Genomic DNA, 13,961 nt, shown 5'->3' on the forward strand with positions numbered 1-13,961 from the left:
CTAAGTGCTAACCTAGTTTATCAAGTGATCATGAGATAGGTAGCACACTCTAAGTGATGAAGCAAATGAAGATCATAGCATGATGATGATGATACCATGACAATGATCAAGTGCTTGGACTTAGAAAGAAGAAAGAGAAAAACAAAAGGCTCAAGGCAAAGGTATATTTTGTAGGAGCTATTTTGTTTTGGTGATCAAGACACTTAGAGAGTGTGATCACATTTATGTTTGATAGCCATACTATTAAGAGGGGTGAAACTCATATCGAAATGCGGTTATCAAAGTGCCACTAGATGCTCTAACTCGTTGCATATGTATTTAGGATCTAGTGGAGTGCTAACATCCTTGAAAATGTTTGTGAAAATATGCTAACACATGTGCACAAGGTGATACACTTGGTGGTTGGCACATTTGATCAAGGGTGGTGAAGTTTAGGTGCAAGGGTAAGATACTCCACCGGCGGAGTGTCCGCCCATAGAGTGCGGACAGTCCGACGGTGCCACCGGCGTCCTAGACAGAAAAGACGGGGGTCACTGAGAGTGACCGGACGCTGGCCTTGGTTGGACCGGAGCGTCCGGTCAGGTGTTACAGTGAAGACGCTGGCGTCGGTCAAACGACCGGACGCTGGGTCGCTCAGTGACCAGACGCTGAAGGGCTGCGTCCGGTCAAGAGGTCGGTTTGCACAGTGCTTAGGGTTAAGCACCGGACGCTGGGCTGTGTCCGGTCAAGCATGACCGGACGCGTTTGGTCGGCAAAAATAGGATTTGGACCCTTACTGGAAATGACCGGACGCTGAGGGTCCAGCATCCGGTCAACTCTGTCAGAGCGTCCGGTCAACATTTCGACCATTGGAATCTGACGAACACTGTTGTACACAGATGACACATGGCCGCCATCGGGCGACCGGACGTTGAGGAGCAGCGTCCGGTCAGTAGGACCGGAGCGTCCGGTCACCCCGATCAGTGCCCAGTGAAGGGGTACAACGACTCTATTTCGTGGGGGCTTCTATTTAAGCCCCATGGCCGGCTCAAGCTCACTCTCTTGGCCATTTGCATTGATATAGCAACCTTGTGAGCTTAGCCAAAGTCCTCCCACTCATCTCCATCATTGATTCATCATCATAGTGAGATTGGGAGTGATCCAAGTGCATTGCTTGAGTGATTGCATCTAGAGGCACTTGGTGTTCGTGTTTTGCTGTGGATTTCGCTTGTTACTCTTGGTGGTTGCCGTAACCTAGACGACTTGGAGCAGTGAGGATCATTGAGCGGAGGGTGGTGATTGTCTCCGGCTCCGATCGTGGTGATTGTGAGGGGTTCTTGACCTTTCCCCGGCGGAGAGCCAAAAGGTACTCTAGTGGATTGCTCGTGGCTTGTGTGATCCTCATCTTGTGTTGGTTATACGGCACCCTATTGAGGGTTTGGCGTGTGAAGCCAATTAGCGCGTGAACCTCCAAGTGAGTGAATCGCCACAATGAGGAGTAGCTTGCCAGCAAGCAAGTGAACCTCGGTAAAAAATCATTGTGTTCATCATTGATTCCGAGGTGATTGGTCTTCATTGTTATTCATCCTTGTGATTGATTGGTTTCTTCATCTACACGGTGATATAACCTTCTTGATCACTCTCTTTACTTTACCGCTAACTAGTTGACAAGCTCTTTAGTGTAGCTAGTTGTGAGAGCTTGCTTGCTTGGTTGGTGTGGCTCTTTAGTTAGCCTTTGAGAGCACACTAACATAGGGTAGTGTCATAGCTATTGTATGAATAGACACTATCTATACTAGAATTGTGGTAGGTGGCTTGCATTTTGAGTAGGCTAGCGCAACACTTGCTTCGCCTCATAATTGTCTAACCATTTTGTTAAGTGTTGTTGTAGAAATTTTATTAGGCTATTCACCCCCCTCTAGCCATTAGGACCTTTCACCGGTTGGGCCGGTGCGCCCAACAGAGCCCCCCCACCGGTAATTCAGGCTAGTTGGGCTGGAAATTCCGGCCAGGCAGCAACAGGCCCCTCCAAAGAGCAGTAGCTTCTCCTTTCTCCAAAGAGCAGTAGCTTCTCCTTTTCCTTTCCTTTTAAGTGCTAACTTTTCCAAGAAGTTCCAAAACAAATTAGGCACATGAGTTAGCACTTCACAAAAGAATTTTCAGGGTTTTCTCAAGCACCTCACCATGTCACTAAGCACAATGCATATGCAAATGAACCTCACACTTAGTGGTACTAGATGACCATTGCAATTAAAGATTTCCCCTCTCTATAGTATGACCATCTATTCTAAATCCAACCGTGCACTCTATTGCACCTTGGTTGGCAAAAGCAAAGCCCTATCATATACCTTTGCTTTATGGTTCGCTTTTGCTCCATCTTCTCACCATTTGATGAACCTTTGCATGTATGTGATCATAATCTCCATCTCCATCACCTCGTATGCCATGTTCATCACCATCAAGTGGACACTAGCCAATCATACTTAATTGTACTTAATGAAAGCATTAGTCCACATGGTCAGCACTCAATTACCAAAACCAAACTAGGGCTTTCACCTGTGGGGAATCCCCCTATTAGGCCTAATTTGGAAACTTCAATCCCTCTGGGATCCTGGACTTTTCCCTGGGTGAGTAATCCATGGGGATGCCATTTTAGTTATCATCTTAGTTCTTCATAGGAGTTTTCCATCTCTAGGTTTTGCTCCCCCTTGCTTCCAAAGTAGGCCATAGGGGCCAGGTATGGGAGCAAATTTATCCCCATGGGGATCTAAATGGGGCCAAATCCTTCCCCGTCGGGTCTGGCGGGGCCGGGAATGGGGGAGCAGTCCCCGTACCCACTCCCCATGGATCCCCGTTTAGCACTTCATCATCTATATGCATCTAGCTATCTATCTGCCATAGAACTCAATCCATACATTCATTCCCTTTCCCAACCCAAAAAGAATTCTGCCCGCACCCTTGCGCCCGTCTCCCAAGCGAGTCCCACCCAAGTATCGCCGCCATCCCTTTGCCCTTCAGTGTTTTCGCACGATAGCACATGAGCGCTACATACTGCCCCTTCCGTCTCTGGTCTCCCCACTTGACTACTCGAGCGGCGCCGGTGCCGTCCGTGGCCAGCACCTCCTGTCTCCAACCCGAGCACGCACCTGCCCCTCCCCGTCTCCGGTCTCAAACTTGAGTCCGCTGCCCGCCTGCAGATGCAGATCTTCATCCTGCAGCCCGCCCGCCCACTCGAGTTTGTAGATACGGATGCTTCATCCTAATGCGAACCACTTATGGCTTCACCTGGCTTCGAGGTAGGTGAGCAAATTTAGATGTAGTTAGCTGTGAGCACGCCCTAGCTTCGTCTTTTTTCTCTGGCTACGTCGGGGCCAGGGACCTCGTCGGGTATGGAATCCCCCTGCGGGGCACGGATGGGGAGGAATTCTCCTCCGCGAGGGTAAACGGGGACGTGGACGTGAAATTCTTTGCCCCGCGGGGATGGGAATGGGGAGGCGTTCCTTGGCAGGGAATTCCCCGTTGCCATCCCTAATCAGACTCCAGAACATTGATAAGATGTTCAATAACTTCCTCGTCAACCAATGCCTAGATGCATTTAGGCCATTCTCAATTGAGAATTTCATGATATTATTTTCTAGACTGCCACATAGATAAAATATAGATAAAACATCCATCATCAATGCATAGTTTCATTCTATAGTTTTATATATATTTGATTTTATGATTTATATAGAGTTGGTAATTGTGCCGAGAGAACACTTATTCTCTATTTTCTTAAAAATGCTGCTATGTCGATAATAACGCCTATGTGGCAGCCTATTAAATGAAATGAAATTTACCATAAAACTCTGGCCTTAAACATGGTGTAAAGAGTAGTGAGGGTTTAGAATCCACAGCATCGTACAGAGAGCACTTCGAATTTTCAGTCACGTGTCTCGGTGTCTGTGGTGGCATATGTCTGTAGGCTTTTTTGTTTTTGAGACAAACATGTCAGTGTCTGTGGTGACATTAGTCTGCAGCCTTTTTTTGAGACAAACGTACATCCGCAGTCGGTAGTGATTGTTTTGCCAATCTCCAAACACATGCATGGATCCCGGATAAGGAGGACTAAGATAATTTCCCTTAGTACAAGGAACGAACACTCATCTCTATGAATATACGTACATAAATCTTATCTTTATGAACACACAAACCCTACCCCTATGAACACCTTCGAAGACTGGACTGGCAAATTCTCAAGACGAGTTAAATCCTGAAATATTTACTCCCACAGGGAGTCGAACCCAGAACCTCAGGTGGTACTGAGTCTCTCGTAACCACTGAGCTATAAGCATTGTTAGGGTGGTCGCTTTGGTTGTGATTGTGTTGTTTATTTTAATAAGTTTTTCGTCTAATAGATAGACGGTGACAAAGGAACCCGAAAACGGTGCTCCGTACGAACAATGTTTATTGGCAGGCGCTGATTTTTTTTCTTACCGGTATAAAAAACCCTGTTCGGCTGGTATTAAAGTCGGCTGAAGCTATTTTGTTGTAAGAGAAAAATACTATAGATTTTAGCTGATAAGCTGACTGATAACTTAAAGCGAACAGGCTTAGCCGAGCCCTGCTTCTCCGCCACCTCGTAGGCTAGCAGCTAGATCCTACCGCCACCGGCCCGGCTCTGCCACCATAGGGTTGGCTCCGCACCAACACCCTTCATCGCCTATCCTATCCGTGCGAGAGCTCACCACCTCTGGACGCCTGCCTGACGTCATGGTGGGTGTGGCCACACGCCCACACCACTACCGGTCTACCTAGGTTTTGATTTGTTGTTGTTTGAGTCGCCCGGCCCGCTGCTGCTTGTTCACCTCACCGTGCTACTCCAACATCAGCGTCTGCTTCTTCTCGTGGTCCGATGCTGAGTTGAGGCACGTGGTCCTATCATGTCTCGTGCGCAACTGTGGCTGGTGAGGAAGGCGCCTGTATAGTTCATGTGGGGCGTGGCGGAATAGGCTCGGCAACATATCTTACATCGGCGTCGTAGAATCTGATTGCTAACCATGTGGAGGGGCAGGTCCCCATTGATTGCTTGATTCGTATTTGATTTGTGATTAATCTGGGATATATGTGCACTACTAGATTCAGGTTTTTTGCCGAGTGCATGAGACACTCGGCAAAGGCTAAATTGTACTCGGCAAAGCCTTTGCCGAGTGCGGCACTCGGCAAAGAACACACGGCAAAAAATTGATCGACAAAAATCTCTTTGCCGAGTGTCTTTTATCGGGCACTCGGCAAAGGCTTTGCCGAGTGCTCCGGAGACACTCGACAAAGAAAAGTGATCGTCACGGCGCCGGCCCCGTTCACGGTGGCTTTGCCGAGTGCTAACCCTGCAGGCACTCGGCAAAGATTTTTTTATTTTTTTTAAAAAAAATTCTTTGCCGAGTGCCCCCTGGCCGGCGCTAGGCAAAGTTTGAATTTTTTTTAAAAAAAATTCTTTGCCGAGTGCCCTCAGGCCGGCACTCGGCAAAGTTTGAATTTTATTTTTTAAAAAAAATTCTTTGCCGAGTGCCCTCTGGACGGCACTCGGCAAAGTTTGATTTTTTTTAAAAAATTCTTTGCCGAGTGCCCTCTGGCTGCACTCGGCAAAGTTTGAATTTTTTTTTAAAAAAATTCTTTGCCGAGTGCCCTCTGGCCGGCACTCGGCAAAGTTTGATTTTTTTTAAAAAAAAAAAATTCTTTGCCGAGTGCCCTCTGGCCGGCACTCGGCAAAGTTTGAATTTTTTTTAAAAAAATTCTTTGCCGAGTGCCCTCTGGCGGCACTCGGTAAAGTTTGAATTTTTTTTTAAAAAAAATCTTTGCCGAGTGCCCTATGTCCGGCACTCGGCAAAGTTTGAATTTTTTTTAAAAAAAAATTCTTTGTCGAGTGCCCTATGGCCGGCACTCGGCAAAGTTTGATTTTTTTTAAAAAAAATTCTTTGCCGAGTGCCATGGTCATAGCACTCGGCAAAGCTGGAAAAATGATTTTCTGAGCGCCCATTTTTCCAGCTTTGCCGAGTGCTGTGACCATGGCACTCGGCAACGGAGTCCTTTGCCGAGTGCAACACTTGACAAAGTGACCCAAAACAGCAATTTTTATTTTTTTTTAAATTCCATCATGACAAATAAATTCATACAAACATATATCACATATATATCTCATCCATCCGCACATATCACATCCATCACAATATATATCACATATATAATAATAAGTGCTCAAGTCCATCTAAATAAATCCACAAGTCCATCAAAGTCCATCAAAGTCCACAAGTGCATCACAAGTATATCACAAGTACATCACCAAGTGAACAACAAATGAAAAAAATACAACGTGCACTCATCTCGGCCACTGCGACTGTGGTGAAGATCCATCATTCGGAGGTGCATGAGGTGGATTATTCGAACCGCCGTTAGATGGAGACTGCACAAAGGAGAAAAGATTGCATGTAAGATAAGATTATTTGGATAGTTAATCTAGGAAGGTAGATGCCATACAAGCAAAGCACAAGCAGAAGTAAAAAACTTTCATACTCACAGGAGTAGCTGCAGCTGCAGGACACGGAGGCGGAGGTGGAACCAATAGCCCAACTGGCAGAGAGAAGCCCACACGTTGCCCAAGCCCTTGTAGGAACTCCGTAATGTCCGTCAGCCTCTGCGCTTGGGCCTGCCGCTCGGCCTCCCGCTCGGCCCCCAGCTGGGCCACCATCCTCTGGTGCCTGGCCTTCAGCTCCTGACGTTGCCTCATTTCTAGTTCCAGCCAGGCCTGCAATATTTCACTCCAATGTTTCAGTAATGCAAAGCTAATTAAGGTGTGTAAAGATCAATGTATGACGAGTAAAACAGGAATAACCTAGAGTGCGTCGACCCGGTGCTGTGCAGCGGTCGGCTGTGTACGAATGGTCGAGCTCTCGCTCGTGCTTCGTGCTTGGATCTGGAGAGAGAGAGGGAGTAGAGGCCGTGTCGATGACGTCGTCACCAAGCCAGAACCGTCCATGCTTCTTGCCTTGCCCCGCCCTCATGACGGCCTCTCCATCGAAGTCCTGGGTGCTCGGATCGTGGTCTGACCCATGGAGCGACCTCGCCACCTCAGTGTACTCACTGATGCAGGAGTGGATGCTCGGGTTCGTGTATGCCTCGGGCTGGTCCTCCAGGTTGAAGGAGACGTCGGACGTCGCCTTGCCCTTGTGGGCCATACACCATGCCTGGAAGTCCGAGCAAACCTGGCCACTATGTGACGCCGACTGCGAGAAAGACAGCACGATGATTAGAAATCAGGCAGAACTGAGTGTCACAATAGATAAATGAATTCGCGTACCCATGCTTGTTTGTATCCGGCGAGGCTGCGGCTGCCTTGATGGTGTGCTGGACCTTGCATGTGTAAACGATGGTCTCAGACATCCCTGTGAATCTTGAGGTACTCCTCCGTGAACCACCTCTCCACCATCATCGCCCAGCACTCAGGATAGCTTGGCACCACCAGTGAATCATCTACACGTCATCAAGTATTGGACATATAAGAAGATCAAATTAAACCAACTTAATCTCAAAACAAATCAATATTGATGTTCTTCATTTACCTCAAGGTACTGCTCCCGGGTCAGCTGCATCTCTCTTGCGTCTTTCTTGGTTTTCGTCTCTCCAAGCTTCGACCCGTAGTAGGTTACGATGACCTGGATGCGCACCTCGTGATGCATGTCGAAGACGAGTTTTTTACAGGCTTTGGTAGTCACCTGCTCCGCTCTGGCCTCAAATCCCTCCTCACATCTGTAATAAGTCTGCATACAAAAGCGATGTATCCATTCATTATTTCAAGAAAAGTCCAATGAATGCGACGTATTGAGCAATGTTGTGCGAGGGAGACTTACCCAAAACTCTACCTTCACCCGCGCCGCCTTGTTGGGGTACTCCGCATCGGTGGCGATGGCGTAGTGGTCAAACGAGTAGGCCGGCTCCGTCTTCGATGCGTACATGATAATGCTGGGGAAGTGTTGCCTGCACAGATGACCCAGGATGCCGTTGACTAGCCGTGCGCAACCACCCGACACAACCACCTAGTTCCTGCACAAGTGATTAAGAAAAATTATTAGTGTTTTTTCGTCATATCATATGAAGTAGTGGTGATAACATATAAAATTACTTACTTTTGCCCTTCGGGGTGAATCACTGGGCGTTGGTGAGGAAGCGGAACCTGTGGGAGGCTCGCGGGACCTCGCAAGTAGACACTCGAAGAGGAGTCGGAGGAAGCAGAACCCGTGCCTGCCGCCTCCAACTCGTCGTCCTCGTGCGGCCCCTCCTCCTCGCCCGTCTGCTGAACCAGCTCATCGTCCGACTCGTCCACGGGCGCCACCTCCTCCTCCGGCTCCTCCTCACGCGGCGTGGGAGGAGACGGCCCCCTCCTGCGTCTGGCGGTCCTCCTCCTCCTCCTGTCCGATCCCTCCGGCGCCCCCTGCGCCTTCTCCTGCAGCCGGCTGCGTCTTTGGTAAATCGAGTTCACGGACCTATGACGGTCGCCCGCCATCTTTGTTCAATCACCTGCAATAAAAAAGAAAAACAAGACGTAATTAGAAATAGGTGAAAAAATGAACAAAACATAATTACAAAAAACATAGTAATACATGTATTAGAAATATTTGCAAAAATGAACAAAACATAATTACAAAAAACATAGTATTACATGTATTAGAAATAATCTTTATGATTGAGATTAGCTGGATCATAGGTCTCGTCATCACTATCAACATTGTCCAACTCATCAACACTATCCGAAGGAGGAATGTTGTCTTCATTGTCATTGTCTAAACGTAATCGCTCAAGCATTTGTATGTCCTTCAGATTTCGCACCTCGTCTCCAGCGTCCTCGTTATTATCTCTTTCATTGTCTACTTCCATTCCTATCTCTTCAGTTAAGTCTATGTCAAACCTCCCTTATAGGCCCTCTTCTTGATAGAACTCTCCATCATATGTGTTTGGATTGAAGTTGAAATCTTCATCGTTTGGGACAGATAGTTTACCGTGTGGCGATACCTTGTGCACAATAGACCGATTTGTAAGCATGGTACCGCCACCGGCCTGGCTCTGCCACCATAGGGTTGGCTCCGCACCAACACCCTTCATCGCCTATCCTATCCGTGCGAGAGCTCACCACCTCTGGACGCCTGCCTGACGTCATGGTGGGTGTGGCCACACGCCCACACCACTACCGGTCTACCTAGGTGTTTTGATTTGTTGTTGTTTGAGTCGCCCGGCCCGCTGCTGCTTGTTCACCTCACCGTGCTGCTCCAACATCAGCGTCTGCTTCTTCTCGTGGTCCGATGCTGAGTTGAGGCACGTGGTCCTATCATGTCTCGTGCGCAACTGTGGCTGGTGAGGAAGGCGCCTGTGTAGTTCATGTGGGGCGTGGCGGAATAGGCTCGGCAACAGATCTTACATCGGCGTCGTAGAATCTGATTGCTAACCATGTGGAGGGGCAGGTCCCCATTGATGGCTTGATTCGTATTTGATTTGTGATTAATCTGGGATATATGTGCATACTGATTTGTTGAGTTAAGCGGAGACTTGGGCAGTCTTGCTGTTTGGGAGGAGGCCGGGTACGGGACGAGCAGACCTACGTGTCAGAATTGAAGGAGAGGGAGAGGGAGAGGGAGAGGGAGACGCATGCACAGGCGGTGCCTCTATTGTGTACACTCATCTTCGTATATTGACAACAAATAATCTACAACATCTTGACAAAGTGACGATGAACAAAGTACTTGTAGTAAATTGCTAATCAGCATCACACTCGTGTGTTTGCTGCTGCCGACGCTCATGCCCGGACCAGCTGCTCGAAGTTGACCGGCGTGGTGAACTGCTCGGGGCCGTCGTAGACCGCCGACGCGATGACCTCCGCGCCACGCTGCGTGGGATGGCCGTAGTCCCAGAAGAGGTGGTACCGGCGGTCGCCGCACAGCGTCGAGTTCGGCTGGCCACAGACGCTCTGCGCCCCGAGCCGCCCGCCGCCGCAGCACGCGCTGTCCACGTCGGCAAACCCTGCCGCCGGCGGGTCGGCTATGATCGCCCGCATCAGGCCGTACAGGTCGCCGAGGGAGTAGGTCAGGCCGTCCAGGCGGTGGTCATCGCCGGAGCCGAGGCTCGCCAGGAGAGACCTGAGCGCGTCGTCGAAGCCGCCGTCGTCGCACGCGCCCGTCGGGCTCTGCAGGCGCTCTATTGGCGCGCACCCGATCCGGCCCACGTTGATCACGGCAAACTTCCTCGCACCCATCCCGTACAACCCCTGCGTGAAATTATAAATTGTTACTGTCTTTTTAACGAAATAAATTTGTTATCAGTCATCTTGTTTTAATAAATGTCATATGTTTAGCTGGAAATAAAAAAAATCAGGAATTTCAGTTTCACTGTGATGGTGGCTGAGTAGTTGGAGATGAGGTCGGAGTAGAAGGCGGCGACGACGGCGTGGCTCTGCATTTGGCCATTCTTTGCTAATGATGTGGCGAACGCGGCCATGTCGTTGGTGCCGATGGCGATGAGGAAGAGCGATTTGGAGAGCAGGTGCTTCGCCGTGGTGGCACCCAGTTTTAGTACCATCTGAGCCTTGGTCGCATCGAAGTTGCGCACTTGCTTTGACAACGGGATGTTCTTCCCGGCGAACTATATATGCAAATACAGTACAAATTAACTAACATGCATGATGGTCCGAGTAAATTGTACGGCTAGCGCATGATGTCAAAGTCACATGTGCTCAAAGTCAGCGTTGAGATATATCTCTGTCTGTCTGTCTCCGTCGGTTCCTTGGACATGCATGAAGCATGAGCTGGTTAATAAGTTTGACCCGAAAGATATGATGATCTCTGAAGTCTGACCTCGCTCGCGCATGCAACGATATGCGTGCACGAAATCACACTTATCATGCCGAAAGATAACTCATGTAATTAATTTCGCTTTTTTTTACAGATTTGTGTGATCTGAACTTTGTGGCTGCTAGCAGCTACTACTCGATCGGCTGCACAGTTACGGTAGAAATTAACAGATTTTTTTCCTCTGCAACGACACATTATATATGCTGAAATAAAGCTGAATGATAACTTACAGTGGAGTCGAGAATCCCAGCTCCTCCAGAAGCATAGTTCACTCCGCCGATGCCCCTGGCGACGAGACGATGTCGTCGGCCGGAGCGCCGCGAGAGCGACAGGTACGCCGGCGGGCTCTTCTTGAACCCCATAGCCTTCGCTGCACCCATTCATGTCCGTCAGGCGTCAGCTAGAGCTCAGAAAACAAACAACTCCAGCGAGCCGTCGATCGAGAGAGAGTACATACCAACCAAGTCGGCGACGTTGTAGCCGTTGCTGAACCTTCCGGTGGGTCTGGCGCCGCCGGGGAAGTCGACGCCGTAGTAGGGCATGTTGGCCCGGGGGACGTCCGCCCCCGGCAGGTAGTTGTTGTTGCCCACGTCCAGGAGCGAGTCCCCGAACACGTACACCGCCGGCACGGCTGTGGTCGTCGGCCGGAGGGCGGCGGCGGCGAGCGCCGCCAGTTGGATGGATATCGTCGTCGCCATCGCAAGTGTAGCGGTGGCACCAACACCACCGTTGATGGCTTGGTGGCGCCGCATGGTCGTGGTCGTTGGTCGTCTGCAGGCTGCAGTCTGCTAGTTGATTCAATTACAGAATGCTTAGGAGATGATATGATGCCTAATAAGAGGAATATCATCAGCAATTCAGCATAGTCATCATGGCATTGACTCTGCAGCTGCACCTCCCCTGAAAGGCTGAAAATGACGGCAAGAGTTTTAGTCCACAAATTTATTAGTATAGTAGGAGGAGAGAGATCAAAGTTATATACAAAATGTTGTAAAACATAAGGAAAAGAGAAGGTGGAATCCTAATCATAATCCTAATCCATTTGTACATGGACTCTTACCAAACTCTTAGGCCTTGAGTATGTTGTAATCACGAATATTCAGATAAATAAAGAATAGTCTGCCTATCTCTTGTATGTATGTGTTCTACTTTCATCTACTATGTTGATCATGAGAGACGGAGAGGGAAAGGTCCTAACCGCTGGCAACATGTTTTATAATATGTTATTAGCATGACAAGCTCTTCGCCGACATCGCCGTTGAAGCCGTCGCCGATCTTTGATGCCGGCGCTTGTACCGTCGATATCCCGCCGCGACTACTTCGACGACATCGACATCTCCGATGTTGTTAGCAGAGAATTTTTTTTTATTTTAACACTTTTTGTAAACTAATTTCAAATCTAACACTGTTTGTTCTTTTTTTTCAAAACTAACACTTTTGGTCGCGCCTATTGTCATGGCGCGGCGAAACGCCTGTGTCCCGCCATGCATGGTGGCGCGGCAGGAGGATGACGTGGCGACGATCGGGGCTACTGACCGGTGATGTGGCAGGGTCTGTCGCGCCACCGATCTTGGCGCGGCACTGACACGCCATAGTCCACGGCACGGTAGGACCTGGACGCAGACAGAAAATCGGCTGCTGTCGGTGAGGATCGGCAGCGACGCGACCATGGACCCCAGCTTCGCGTCGCAGCTGAACGGCACCTGCAACTCCGACCCCAACGCCTTCGCCTTCCTCGACCCCTCGCTGGCAGGCTCCGAGCAGGTGCTCTAGTCCAACATGAGGTCGCGCAACACGGTCGACTACTGCGCGTTCAACCAGGGTGCCTTCTTCGGCGATTTCGTGGCGGCGATGACCAAGCTCGGGAGGATCGGGGTCAAGACGCCGGCCACCGGCGGCGAGAAACACTGGGACTGCCGGTTCCCGAACTAGTTGCTACTTAATCTTGCCGGCAGTGCTGCCGCGACGTATTGAAACGAATATGAAGCAAATAAATGAAGTCCGTGCGCAAATTGATAAGCTGCCACATAACATTTGCATTGGTTCGACATAACATAACCAACTAAGCCTGCAAGTTTCGGATGACAATATTCGTTCGACCTAACAAACTAAGACCCAGGAGTGTAAGGATCCCTCGGACGCCTCTGCCTCTTCGGATTTGTGGGCAACACATTGGGAGTGTAGCCAACGTCGGTGTGGTCACGTTGCCGGTGCGTACGGCTCGTACCCTGCAAGTATATGATATGCACGATTACTTATAATCTTTATGATCGTTAGTTCATGGAGCCTACATATTTAAAGAAACTACCTTTGTTAGTACCTATGAGGCTCCTGGGGTACCAAGCGGGGCATAACCTAGCTAACACATGCCGATCTTGTCCTGCGGTCAATCGTCCCACTGGTGGTGCTGTCTGCGGAAGCCCAGGGGATCGTCGTTGTCGTCATCGTCGTCCTCATTGTCCTCGGTTGCAGGGTCCTTCCTAGCGCTATGATGTGGTGGTGTACACACTACGGAAGTGGCACCTGTCACCGGCTGAGAAGAGCCGGCTGGTGTCCTTAAAGAGCTAGAAGACGTGCCACTCGACCGCGCCGGGACTGCCAGTTCCACCCAAGGAGTGTCCATGCAGCTCAGCTTCTGAGCTAGCTTCCTGCAGCTCTTCTTCACCTTCTGCATAAATAGACGTTAAAGTTAGTGCATTTCCCAAACGCATATACACTAAAGAAACATTTTCGGAATGGACAAGTTTATGTTTACCTCCACAAAAGCTTCGAGAACGCCTGGCCCCTGCCCTCTAGACTCGTGAAGCCGAAACGCTGCTTCGTTGGACATCCTTGATAATTGTGTCGCCTGGGTACAGAAACACGGTTGGACAGTTTTAGTAAACATACTTAATACCAAATGGATACCAAATTGTACCATTCAAGTATCTTACCACGTATCTTTGAAGCGGGGCTCTCTGTAGCTGTGTGTCGTCCCTAGTGGCAACGTCGTACATATCTTCGATCACATCTTTCTCCGAGTCCTCTTCAATCGTCTCCTCAGTGTATCGGGGCTTGATATGTGTCCTCATAGACCTGTGAAGCCACCACAGGTACTCGTCGAAGGTGTGC

At 49.4% G+C, this 13,961-nt stretch overlaps 1 protein-coding gene across 2 annotated transcripts; it reads right to left on the reverse strand.

Annotated features, from left to right (window-relative positions):
* Positions 1 to 8,490: 8,490 nt before the first annotated feature.
* LOC136522628 (GDSL esterase/lipase At5g55050-like) lies at positions 8,491 to 11,633 on the reverse strand. 2 transcript variants are annotated; one of them, XR_010775953.1, is made up of 5 exons: positions 11,308 to 11,633; positions 11,081 to 11,220; positions 10,390 to 10,641; positions 9,747 to 10,267; positions 8,491 to 8,529 (listed from the first exon to the last, which is right to left on the reverse strand). XR_010775953.1 is itself a non-coding variant. In XM_066516439.1 (4 exons), the coding sequence occupies exons 1-4, from the start codon at positions 11,600 to 11,602 to the stop codon at positions 9,800 to 9,802; spliced, it is 1,155 nt and encodes a 384-aa protein (XP_066372536.1). In that variant the 5' UTR covers positions 11,603 to 11,633; the 3' UTR covers positions 9,722 to 9,799. The 2 variants fall into 2 exon arrangements, 1 of the variants encoding a protein (XP_066372536.1); XM_066516439.1 differs by lacking the exon at positions 8,491 to 8,529 and having other exon boundaries at positions 9,722 to 10,267.
* Positions 11,634 to 13,961: the final 2,328 nt, after the last annotated feature.

Source organism: Miscanthus floridulus, chromosome 18, assembly GCF_019320115.1.
Source record: "Miscanthus floridulus cultivar M001 chromosome 18, ASM1932011v1, whole genome shotgun sequence".
Classification (NCBI taxonomy): Eukaryota; Viridiplantae; Streptophyta; class Magnoliopsida; order Poales; family Poaceae; genus Miscanthus; species Miscanthus floridulus.